General features: G+C 40.4%; 1 protein-coding gene across 2 annotated transcripts in view; it reads right to left on the bottom strand.

Moving 5' to 3' along the window:
- The window catches only part of XPO4 (exportin 4), a 120,464-nt gene extending 109,754 nt beyond the window's left edge, over positions 1–10,710 (bottom strand). Inside the window, exons 1-2 of one of the 2 annotated variants that reach the window (XM_032314417.1) lie at positions 10,626–10,700; positions 7,728–7,771 (exon numbers count right to left, since the gene is read on the bottom strand). Coding sequence is in view for 1 of the 2 variants with exons in the window: in XM_032314414.1 (XP_032170305.1) it covers positions 10,626–10,694 (69 nt within the window). In the remaining variant the exon portion in view is untranslated. Of the gene's footprint in view, positions 1–7,727; positions 7,772–10,625 lie in introns of both variants that reach the window. The other variant, XM_032314414.1, reaches the window with a different exon arrangement.
- Between the last annotated feature and the right edge of the window lie 2,305 nt (positions 10,711–13,015).

Below are 13,015 nucleotides of genomic sequence, written 5' to 3'. Positions count from 1 at the left end.
ACCTGCCTTAGGCTCAGGTCATGATTCCAGGGTCCTGGTATTGAGCCCCGCATCGGGCTCCCTGCTCAGCGGGAAGCCGGTTCTCCCACTCCCACTCCCCCTGCTTGTGTCCCCTTCTCTTGCTGTGTCTCTGTCAAAGAAAAAAATAAAATCTTTAAAGAAAAAAAAAAAAGTTCTGTAAGAATCATCAGCTAAAATTTGTATTTATAATTAATCAGAAATGTATCCCATAGTTGTCACAGCCTATAAAATTTAACTCTAGTAATAGCTGCAACAATAAAAAGATCCTACTCAAAACACTTAGAATCTTGGGGCACCTGGGTGGCTCAGTGGGTTAAAGCCTCTGCCTTCGGCCCAAGTCATGATGCCAGGGTCCTGGGATCAAGCCCCACATCGGGCTCTCTGCTTTGTGGGGAGCCCGCTTCCTCCTTTCTCTCTCTGCCGGCCTCTCTGCCTACTTGTGATCTCTGTCAAATAAATAAATAAGGGGCGCCTGGGTGGCTCAGTGGGTTAAAGCCTCTGCCTTCGGCTCGGTACATGATCCCACGGTCCTGGGATCGAGCCCTGCATCAGGCTCTCTGCTCAGCAGGAAGCCTGCTTCTCTCCCTCTCACTCTCTGCCTACTTGTGATCTCTGTCAAATAAATAAATAAATCTTTAAATAAATAAATAAATAAAATATTTTTTAAGATTAACAATCTTGCATTTGCCAAGAGCGAATGACATCACACATCACTTTCAATTATAGCAACTGAAAATAAAATGGCTAAAAGTAAAAATTTTGATGACCTAGTAAATTTGTAGAAAAGCCAAAAATATCTTATGACCAATCACAATTCCACATAAAATTAAACGAAAATACTTTTACAATTTATAAATTTGCTGCTACCCAGAAAGCATTATTACTATTACATTTTGTGAGTATAAAATATAAAGGAAAGAGCGTTGTATTTTAAAGCCTCTAATGGCACCTCTTCCCTGCCTTTTGAACAAGGAGCCCCACATTTTCATTTTACACGAGGCTCCACAAATCATGTAGCCATCCCTGGCTGGGAAACAAAAAAAAAGTAGACAGGATCTGGCTTATGACTGGAAGATGAGACCGGGGCCAACAAACGCTGAGCTTTCAGACCCCTATTATGGAAGCCATTAAAGATAGGAGAGTGAAATGAGACATAGCCTAGTAAATCAGTACCCTTACACAGAAGACAGCATTCTAGTTTTAACAATAAACCTAGGGGTGCCTGGGTGGCTCAGTCGGTTAAGCGTCTACCTTCAGCTCAGCTCATGATCCCAGAGTCCTGGGATGGAGCCCTGCACAGGGCTCCCTGCTCAGCAAAAAGACTGCCTCTCTCTCTCCCACTCCCCCCTCCCCACTCCCCTGCTTGTGTTCCTTCTCTTGCTGTCAATCTCTTTATCAAATAAAAATCTTAAAAAAAAAAAAAACACCCTAAGAATGATTATGCACCTTCTAAATTTTGAAAGTCCCTACTCTAGAATATTCTCTTTGTCATTTTATAATGGGCCTAATTTTTCCCACGACTATAAGTGAATAGAACTTGGCATGAGAATAAATCCATATCCCTTCTCCAAAATAAAGTTTATTGATTTTCTAATAGCTCTTTCTCAAAATCCTTTTTTTTTCCTTTTATTTGCTAGCAAGATTATCCTTAACTAGCACTGATTAAAGAAAACTGCAGAAATGGGACCTGATTTACAAATGTGGTTTCTATTCAGCTTCAGCTATGAGACAGCTTTTAATTTTGAGATAAATACAGAATAGTCAAGAAAGTAATCACAGATTTTAAAAATACATTTTACCAGAATGACATATTAATTATGACATATTTGTATAAATACAAATTTATCAGAATGACATATTATGTGTGATCTGATGTTTTATGTTGTAAAAAATTCAGACTATACTGAAATGTAGAAAGGACTCTTCCCACTTCCAATCCCATTCTCTAGACCCCCATTCTTAAAAATTTAGTATATATCTTCCAATTCTGCTTCTATACATATACAGATATATGCAGAGATTTTATTTAGAGAGCAAAAACAAGATCATATATTCTGTCCTTCATTTTTTACTCCCAATTTGAGGTTCTTCCCATGTCCATTTGGATCTTTCTATAAAAAAGTAACACTACAGGGCACCTGGGTGGCTCAGTGGGTTAAAGCCTCTGCCTTCGGCTCAGGTCCTGATCCCCAGGGTCCTGGGATGGAGTCCCACATCAGGCTCTCTGCTCGGCGGGGAGCCTGCTTGCTCCTCTCTGCCTGCCTCTCTGCCTACTTGTGATCTCTGTCAAATAAATAAATAAAAATCTTTGGGAAAAAAAAAAAAGTAATACTACAATACATTCGACCTACATTTCTTGATATTCAACAATCTACCAAAAAGTTATAACTTTTTTTTTAAAGATTTTATTTATTTATTTGACAGACAGAGATTACGAGTAGGTGGAGAGAGCAAGGAGGAAGCAGGCTCCCTGCTGAGCAGAGAGCCTGATGTGGGCTGGATCCCAGGACCCTGAGATCATGACCTGAGCCAAAGGCAGAGGCTTTAACCCACTGAGCCACCCAGGCGCCCCCAAAAGTTGTAACTTTTTATACCTCTGCTAGCATTAAAGCATAGTTTGTTTTTTATGTTACCTTCACAATGTGAAATATTATTTTAATTAAAGTTCTGTTTTTAGACCAGTCTTTCAATTTTCTATTCTTTTCCCATGCTAGCACTACAAAGTTTCAATTACTATAACTTTTTAAAAATTGTTTATTTATTTTATTTTCTTAAAGATTTTAAGTAATCTCTACACCCAACATGGGTCTTGAACTCACAACCTAAAGATCAAGAGTCATAGGCTCCATCCACTGAGTCAGCCAGGTGCCCCTCAATTACTATTGCTTTTGAATAAATCTTAATAACTGTACATCAAGTCCCCCCAACCCTTCATTTTCCTTTTTTAAAAAATGTTATTCTCATACAACTGTTCTTCCAGATATACTTTCTAATTAATTAGTCACATTTTTCTCCCACCTCAAAAAAGGGTGAAGAGGAAAGAAAGATTTTGATTGACATTACATGCAACTTACAGATCAATGAGGGAGGAATTGCCACCTTACCAAATTAATTCTTTGAAATGATGAACATAGCCTTCATCTAATTCAGATTTCCTTTTGTATTCTTCAAATAAACTATTTAATTTTCTTCATAAAAAGTTGCATGGTTAATAGTGTTTAATGTTTAATAGTGTCCTATAATTTATTCCCACGGTTTTTTATAACTGAAGTAATGAAGTCTTTTTTTTTCCCAATTTTAACTTGATTATTGTTGATATAAAAGAAATCTCACAATTGGTTTATTTCTCTTATATCTGGTCACATTACCAAACAACTATTAAGAGTTTCTTTTTTTTTTTTTTCAAGATTTTCTTTCTTTGTCAGAGAAAGAGAGCACAAGCAAGGGGAGTGGCAGGCAATGCAGTCAGAGGGAGAAGCAGGCTTCCCACTGAGGAAGTAGCTAGATAAGAGACTCTGATCCCAGGACCCTGGGATCACGACCTGAGCTGAAGGCAGCTGCTTAATCAACGGAGCCACCCAGGCGTCCCCATACTCCAATAGTTCTAATAGTTTAATTTCCTTGGATTTCTTTTTCTGGATATCACCTGCAAATAACTATCTTTTTTTACTTTCCTTTCCAATATTTGCACTTACTCCTTTTTCTTATCTTACTGTATCAGCTCGCTCTCCAAGTGTTAAGTAATAATTATATTACAACTCCCTATTTCACTCTTAAGAATATCACCATTTACTAGTGGTCTAAAATAACTTATTGTATTTTTTAAGTCAATTCCTAGTCTACTGAATTTTTAAGGCTGTTAAATTTATTTATTTATTTATTTATTTATTTATTTATTTATTTAGACAGAGATCACAATTAGGCAAAGAAGCAGGCAGAGGGAGGAGGAAGCAGGTTCCCCGCTGAGCAGAGAGCCTGATGGGATCATGACCTGAGCCAAAGACAGAGGCTTTAACCCACTCAGCCACCCAGGCGCCCAAGGCTGTTAAATTTTATCAACTGCCTTTTTCAAAGGTCTTTTCACATTTCTCTGGATCACTGGCCATGTTTCAATTAGTGGAGTTATGAGTCCAAATGTAAAATACATATTTAATTGAACTTTAAATAAAAATTCCCCACTAACTAATTTTTTGGAAAAAATTACTACTGCCACAACAGAGACAAAAGTGAAATAAATTAAAATGGGGGTGCCTGCGTGGCTCAGTTGCTTAAGTGTTTGCCTTCGGCTCAGGTCATGATCCCGTAGTCCTGGCATCGAGCCCAGCATTGGGCTCCCTGCTCAGTGGAGAGCCCACTTCTCCCCCTCCTCCCAGCTTGTGCTCTCTCACTATCTCTATCTCAAATAAATAAAATCTTTTAAAAAAAAAGAAAAATGCTTACTCAATATAATGCATCTTTCCAATAAAAGTAAATGCTACAATCAAAATTCTTAAATGTATGACCTGTTCATAATTGGTTACAAAAAAATAAAAGCACTGTACCTTAAACTTAGGAGGGCTCCGGAAATATCTACTAAATAAATGCACAAGGGGTGCCTGGGAGTTGAGCGTCCAACTCTTGATCTTGGGGTCATGGAATCCAGACTTGCCTCACTGGGCTCCGCACTCAGCCGGAAATGTGCTTCTTTCCTTCCCCCTCTGCCCCTCCTCCTATTCATGCTCTCTCTAAAATAAATAAATCTTAAATAAATAAATAAATGCTCAAATATTCCCCAAGCATGGCATTTGGTTCTCTTGGGCCTTTATACAAATATATTCCTCTACCCTCACCCCTCACCCAACTGGAAAATTCCAACTTGTCCTTCATTGACTACTCAGCTTAAAGATCACCTGTTACTTAAGGATCACCTAGAAGCCCTTTCTATGTCCCCAACTCAGTCTGCAATAGATGTCCCTCCTCTGTACCCTCAGAGCACTAGTATATACTTCCATAATGCCACCTAACAACTAATAGTTTTGCCTTTCTCCCCCATTGGACTATACTCAAAACAATGTCTTTCTCCTATCTCCTTAGCATACATAGCATTATGCCTAGCAAATACATATGGAAGAAATGCTCTAGAATGAATGAATGACCAGACTTAACTCCAAATCCAAACCAGCTATGGGACCACAGGCAAATCACTTACCATCTCTGAATCTCAGAACTTCTTTATAAAATTTATATCTCTTCTATTTGCTTCACAGAATTGATGGGAGAATGAAATAGGAATTTTTTATATCTCACTACAATTTTACAGAAGCTTTCAAAATAGTAACCAGATTCTACTACAATAAAAACCATGAAAACCAATCATAAAATCACTCCCATTAAAGCTGCATTTACATGTATTAAATCAATTTTAGTTTTAAAACAACCACAGTAAACTATTTTTCCTTGAAGTATCAGTTAACATATGTACTCTTCAACATATTGGCACCACACACACTCAACAAAGGACAATTCCTAACAGCTCGAGCAAGCCAGGAAAACAATACCAAGGAAATTGAAAAAAATAAACCATTTTTCAGGTTTATTGTTCAAATATGATATTAATACTAAAAGGACACTAAACTTTTCCATTATGTCTCTAAAATCAAAAGACATCCTACATTTTATACCTATTCTCTCTCTCTCTCTCTCTCTCTCACACACACACACACACACATACACATACAAACAAAATGGAAACAAACTCCATTACAATTCATCCACAAGGATTGGGACGCCTGGGTGGCTCAGTTGGTTAAGCAGCTGCCTTCGGCTCAGGTCATGATACCAGCATCCTGGGATCGAGTCCCACATCGGGCTCTTTGCTCCACAGGGAGCCTGCTTCTCCCTCTGACTCTGCCTTCCACTCTGTCTGCCTGTGCTCGCTCTCACTCTCTCTCTGACAAATAAATAAATAAAATCTTTAAAAAAAAAAAAAAAAAACAATTCATCCACAAGGAGATTAATAAAGAAAAGCACAGGAAGATATGGCTTACACAGTTTCATTGATGTAAAAAACTACATTTGAAAAATTACGTGTGTACTTCTTGGCGGCGGGGGCAGTTATGCAGCCTCAGAATAAGGTCCCTGTCCCACCTTGGTCCCAGCTGCAAGGGAAGGACCATCTCTGTGAGGTTCAGACATGGTTTTGTTAGCCTACCAGCCTACATACTCTCTGTGTTGATGTGTTTATAAATGTAAAATTGCTATCAGCATTGTAGAGGCTGTGTCACTTTTGTGCTGGTCCTATTGATTTATAATTATCCACTAAGAGAAACTAAACAAATGAAAAAATAAGAAGAAACCCAATAAATGAAAAAATAAAATAAAAAATAAAAGTGTTATGTATGCTCTTATATGCTTAGAGATTTTTTTTTAAGATTTATTTATTTGAGAGGGCATGAGCGAGCACACACGCCCACACACACCACGCACACACACACAAGTGGGGCAGAGGCGAGAGAGAGAGAATCTCAAGCCAACTCTGCGCTGGGCAAGGAGATGAACTCAGGGCTCGATCTCATGATCCTGAGATCATGACCTGAGCCAAAATCATGAGTGGGACACTTAATCAACTGTACCCCCCAGGTACCCTGTTTAGAGATTTTTATTATGTGTACTCAAGAAACAGTCATGTCTGAAAAGCAAATGGGAGCTTAGGGAACTTTTACTTTCCCCTATACACCTTTCTGCACAGCCTGAATTTCTTACTATTCAGAAAGGTATCTGCAAGATTTCCTAAATTATGGATATTGATAGTATTCTTATTCATGTGAAAAAAAGAAAACTATATAATGTGTATTATAAAAACACAGGAAAAAAGGTATATTGAACCTTAATACAGATTGCTTAGGGAGGGCGGACTGAGAGTGGGGAAAGAAGAAGAGAGAGATTCACTTTTTATTCTGTGTATTTGTGTGCTGTTGCTGTATTTTAAAATAATATGTTCCGGTATTACTGCTATAATTTTAAATAACAGAATATGTGTCTACACCACCAAATTTTCAGGTCTGTAATGTAACCTACTAAATTCAAGCAGTTACAAAGGAGATTCTCACTGATAAGATTGTTAGCACTTAAGTGTGGTCAACTTAACTTACTCTAGTATATATCTAATATACTCTCAAAAATTTAGGGTTAGGTATCTTAACCAAAAGCCAACAAATGGAATCTTCTTTGCAGAAGAAATGTTCAGGACCTATTTAACTTTCCATCTGCACAATGCTTTCAAAATAGATAACTTCACTTGCACAACTGCTAACCTACAAAAGTCCATCCTCCTCCTAGTTTGTTCACCTTCAAATATATTTTCTAGCAAGCATCTACAGAAAATACTCCCTATTACAACTTGAGGTGGGGGGATAATCACCATTTATGTTGAGATCTATAAAATCAATAAATATTTTTTTCACTATAAAGGTCTAATACACTATTTGGCAATTTACCCAATAACCTAAATAGGACTGAGTGTAGATATTTACAATGAAGCAACTGCAATATCCAAAAACACATTTCAAAATTTCCCATCAAGCAATAAAATGTAACATTTACAGTATTATAATATACTGACTTCGAGAAACAACATGGGTGAGTAAAAAATTTTTAAAGTTCCGAAATAGGAGTCTGGTGATCTAGGTTCTGGATCACTCTTCTCACTAATTTGTTCTGTGACCTACCTTCGGCAAGTCACTTCTACCTCTTTGAACCTCAGTTTCCCCATCTGTAGAATGGAAGGGAGAATGCTTAGACTAGGTTCTTATTTTTCAGGGTCTCTACTTCCTTAGAAATGCTGATAAAACTATAAACCCTATTTCCAAATATGTATGCTTGCATCAAAAAATTTGCTTACAATTTCCTTCTGATATCCATTGTGGACTAAGACCTCTGACCTCTGTACTAAGAGATGTCTTGAGTTTATTCTGCACACTCAAACTCTATGCCAAATTTCATAAAAGAAATATATGGATACCAAATGGAAAAATTAAGCAAAACGATTGTGAAAGATATCAGTAATTATTTTGAATCCCAAAACACATTAACAATTAAAATATATAGCAACTTCCTATAAATGAGATTTCCTCAGATGGCTATCCATCTGACCCACAGATGGATAAATGCTAAAATCATTCAACCTTTTAAAATAGTTGATAGTTGAAGATTTAATAGTTGAAGATTTAACAATCCTAACTATCCCCAAATTAATTTATTTGCTTTCTAGTCCTACTACCCTTTAGGTTAAGAGCCACAAACTGGTAACACACAAATCTGAGTTGGCATCCCCACTCTACTACTTTGCTTGCAAATTTGGGTAAATTACTTAGCATTTACATGTTTTTGCCCCTTAGTCTATAAAATGAAAATGAAAGTTAACAATTACCACGTCACAGGGGCTCCTGGGTGGCTCAGTGGGTTAAAGCCTCTGCCTTCGGATCAGGACACGATCCCAGGGTCCTGGGATGGAGCCCTGAGTATGGCTCTCTGGTCCGAAAGGAGCCCCGGACCCCCCCGCCCCGCCTGCCTCTCTGCGTACTTGTGATCTCTGTCAAGCAGATAAATAAAATCTTAAAAAAAAAAAAATTACCACCTTATAGTTAGTAAGAATTAAATAAGGCAACATACGTAAAAGCACCTAGCAGAATGCTCCACACACAGTAAGCATTTAATAAATGTGAGCTGTTATTACTAATAATAAATTGGAATACAGCTTTCATACTTAGAAATAATGCAGTAATTGTTACTCCCACACATTTGTAGTCCACATTTGTGAATATAAAGTGGAAACTTCAAAAAACAAATTTCCTACTTTTAATGATTTTTTTTAATACTACCCTCTAGAATGATTAAATAAAAAGTATGTAAATGGATATCTACACAACATATCTAAGAGGTGGTGAGGTACAGCAGAAACAGACTCAGCTTTAGAGTCAGGCAGATCTCATTTCTGAACCTAAATCATCAACTTAGTAATTATGTAATCTGGGCCACGTAAACTCTCTTTCAACCTTGTAAAGCTGTTGCAGGGATTAATAAAGTATGTAAAACCATCGCACATAGTATCTGGATGTAGTATGCACTCAATAAACAGAACTTATTGCTATTCTTCTCAGCTACTCCCTTACAAATGATAAAACAGCTTTGCCAAGGAAGAGGGACGGTAATGGTGCTGGCAAACTCAAGTGCTAATTAATACTCAGGCCAGTAATGAAGGACACTAATTTTATCTTATTAATGTAAGAACAAAGGCAGTGTATTTTGGGGTCACATACTGCTTCCAGAGTCTAATGAAAATAGGGTCCCTTGCTCCCAGAAATTTTTCAGATATTTCAGGAAATACCACGTCAGGAATTTTGAGAACACTAGCTAGTTTTTTCTGGACTTGGAAGAGTTTGAAAATTTTACTCAGTTTTGTGACAAAACGATTCACTTAGCTTTGCTCATAAGGAAGCAAGCAAACCCTGCTTTTATTAGACTTTCAATTTCGTTAGTTAAATTTCCTAAGCTATCTGACGTTGTGTGTGAAAACAAAACTTGATAAGTGGTACTACATACTATGCTAGAATTAGTTCAAATACTTTTAAACGTGATGCTCGAACATATAATCCAAACAACGAACCAAAAGGGAAAAAAAAGTTCAATTAATCAATAAAATAAAACGAAGCTAGCCGCATTCGATATTCGATTCTTAGGCTGGATCAATTCAAGCAATCAACCGAGCCTCAAACTTCAAAAAAAAAAAAAACAAAAACAAAAACTACGAACACAGAAACCAAAATTTACAAAAACAAAACCGAGCCAGAAAATACAGTTTACTGAATATAGTTTATCCTTACTTCTACTCCCTGCGTGGAATACTTTTTTTATCCTTTAACTCAGCCTTCTTAAACTCCCTGGGCAAGTAACATACTCATCAAATTGTTCACTGAATAGTGTTAAGGAGCCCCTTAGACTCCGCTCTCAATGCGCGACCCCCAGGGAACTTGGTACTTAATAAAGTTTTGCCCCAATGACCTTGGTCCCAAATATTCCCCTCCCTTCCTCCTGCCGGTCCTTCCACGTGCTGGCGGCTGCGGTTACCCCAGAGGTGGTTGCAGGTCGGAGAGCTTGAGGACCCACATCCTCGAAGGAAACAAGGACTGCTAACAGCACCTGGGCTAAGCCATCCCTTCCTTCCTTCCCTTCTGGCAGCAACTCCTCAGCGGCGCACACACTGCCGCCGACCAAAGCCCTGCGGAGATGACCCGGACCTCACAACCGCGCCTCGCTCTCGACCCAGTCTGTGGGACAGGGTATACCGTGAAGACACAGGAAACCCTCTTTCCTTCAGCACCCTATTCCGTCGCCCGACCGGAATGCCAGACACCTAGAGGAAGTGGAGAGCCCCAAGAAGAAGGGGGAACCAAGAGGGAAGGAAAGTAGGATGGAGAATCCTGCGCCACGCCACCGCCACCTCCTCCACTTCCAAGGCTCCCTGGAGGCCCTTGCCGGTCGCCAGCCCGGGGGACGGGAACCCCTGGCACGGCAGTGCCAGCCAAGGTCTCGCAGACACTGGGGTGCGGGGGTCGCGGTGTACTCACCATCAGAACTTTGGCCGCGTTCTCCAGCTGAGCGATCACTTCTGGGGGCCCAAGCGCCGCCGCCATCATGGTCTCTCTTCAATGACGCGCCATGCGCTGCATTATGGGAGCGGGCGCCGCGGCCGGCCAATCGCCGCAGCGACCCCGGAGCCTCACGCGCTCCCAGAGGCCGTCTCAGCCGCCGTCGACGCCGGTGTTACGGCCCCGTGGGCCTGGCCTGGGCGGCGGGAAAGAGAAGAGGCTGTGCCCAGCCGCCTCGCTGGAGCAGAAGGCGCCCGCAGAGCGGCGCCAGGCAAGACGCGGGCCGTTGACCCAGACCGTGACGGCCGCGATTTCGGGCCCGCGCATGCGTGCTGTCCGGCGCCCGGTCCTCTCCGCCTCTCCAGCCCCTGTGCCCACGAGCGGCTGTGTTCCCTCCACCCGGAACACACCCCGCCCTATCACCACGCATTATTACGCGACGGCGGTACGCTCTCTGTTCTCTACCCTTCACTCCTTTCATCCCGGCCCTTCCACTCCCCACGCAGTGTAGGATCTCACTTGGAATTGCTCTCCCCACTTCCTCTCCTAAGAGTGCGCCGCCTTTGAGAACATCTCTGTCCTCCAAGTCCTAATTCTCCGTCTCTCCTTGCCAAAAAGAAAGGGCGGGGGTGGGGGGAGCATTCCCAGATAGAAAGGTTCGTAAGGTTTGTTTTTCCTAATGGGAGGTCCTGCAGGAGATTCCTCCACATTTATTTGGACAGGAGATCATTGCGAGCTCTTTTCAAGGGCTATGTCATACGGGAAAGTGAAATAACAGGAATCCTAACCGTGAATACCCTGCTTCTTGAATTCAGAAAGAACTCCTCGTCAACCGTTTTGTCGGGTTTAAGAAAGTTGTAATAGCAATGTTAGTTACGGAATCCATGTTGATGGGTACTTTATATAGTGATATAACTTTCCCTCTAGTGCTTCAGCCTCCTTTACAACATCCAAGCAAGTAGTCCTGAGAGCAGCTATTTCAGTATTCAAACCAGCTTTAACTATTAGAAAAGTTGTTCAGAAGAGAGGTTTATTTTGTTTTCAGCTGATACCTACTTTCCTATGACTTTGATCTTTTGGTGCTGGTCTGCTTTCTGGGACTGTGCAGAAAGTCAAATTCATTTCAGTGTAAGTTTTCCTCAGTTGAAATCTTTCTGTATTTATTCTTCCTAGTTATAAGTAAAGCATACTTTTGAGATTTTTTTTTAAGATTTTATTTATTTATTTGACAGAGAGATAGAGAGCGCCCAAATGGGAGAGCAGCAGGTGAGAGAGAGGGAGCTCTCTGAGCAGGAAGCTGGATGTGAGGCTCCTTCCCAGGACCGTGGGATCATGACCTGGGCTTAAGGAAGCCCCTTAACTGACTGAACCACCCAGGCGCCCTGAGAATTTTTTTTTTTTTTAAGATTTTGTTTATTTGAGGAAGAGCAAGCATGAATGAGGGCCAGAGGAAGAAGCAGGCTCCAGTACCCTAGGATCATGACCTGAGCCAAAGGCAGATGGCAGAGGTTTACCCAACTGAGCCACACCCCAGGGTGTTGTGTTGTGTTGTGTTTTTAATGTCACTGCTACAGAACGGCATTGTTTTCACCATTGAAAAACAGGTTGTTGGGGCACCTGGATGGCTCAGTGGGTTAAACCTCTGCCTTTGGCTCAGGTCATGATCTCAGGATCCTGGAATCGAGCCCCGTATCGGGCTCTCTGCTCAGTGGGGAGCCTGCTTCCTCCTCTCTCTCTCTCTGCCGGCCTCTCCACCTATTTGAGATTGAAATAAATAATATCTTAAAAAAAAAAAAAAAAGCAAAACAGGTTGTTTTAAAAAAAAAAAAAAAACACATTTCTTGGGACGCCTGGGTGGCTCAGTTGGTTAAGCAGCTGCCTTCGGCTCAGGTCATGATCCCAGCGTCCTGGGATCGAGTCCCACATCGGGCTCCTTGCTCGGCAGGGAGCCTGCTTCTCCCTCTGCCTCTGCCTTGCCATTCTGTCTGCCTGTGCTCGCTCTCCCCCCCCCCCCTCTGATAAATAAATTTTAAAAATCTTAAAAATAAATAAATAAATAAATAAAGTTTTAAAAAAGCACATTTCTTGTATTTGATACCTGCAACTTGGGAGTTGAGAAAGTGAATTAATGAGGTTTTTATTGTGTGAGAAATAAAGGAAGTAGCTTTTATTTCATTACAAAAGGGTAAAGTTAACCAAAATACAGTGAATGGCCTTTTTTATTTTAAGAATTGTGTGAAGCTAAATGATTAACATTCTGCATGACATATAGTAGGCATTCAATAAATATTTGACTAAGTATAGCAGTCCAGAAAAAGATTACAGAATGTCACTGCAAGAGTAATTACTGTACATCAGTGATCTATCTG

The sequence above is a fragment of the Mustela erminea genome, chromosome 15 (genome assembly GCF_009829155.1).
Source record: "Mustela erminea isolate mMusErm1 chromosome 15, mMusErm1.Pri, whole genome shotgun sequence".
NCBI classification, from domain to species: Eukaryota; Metazoa; Chordata; class Mammalia; order Carnivora; family Mustelidae; genus Mustela; species Mustela erminea.
The sequence above is the reverse complement of the archived record's forward strand: the minus strand, read 5'-3'. Positions and strand labels throughout refer to the sequence as shown.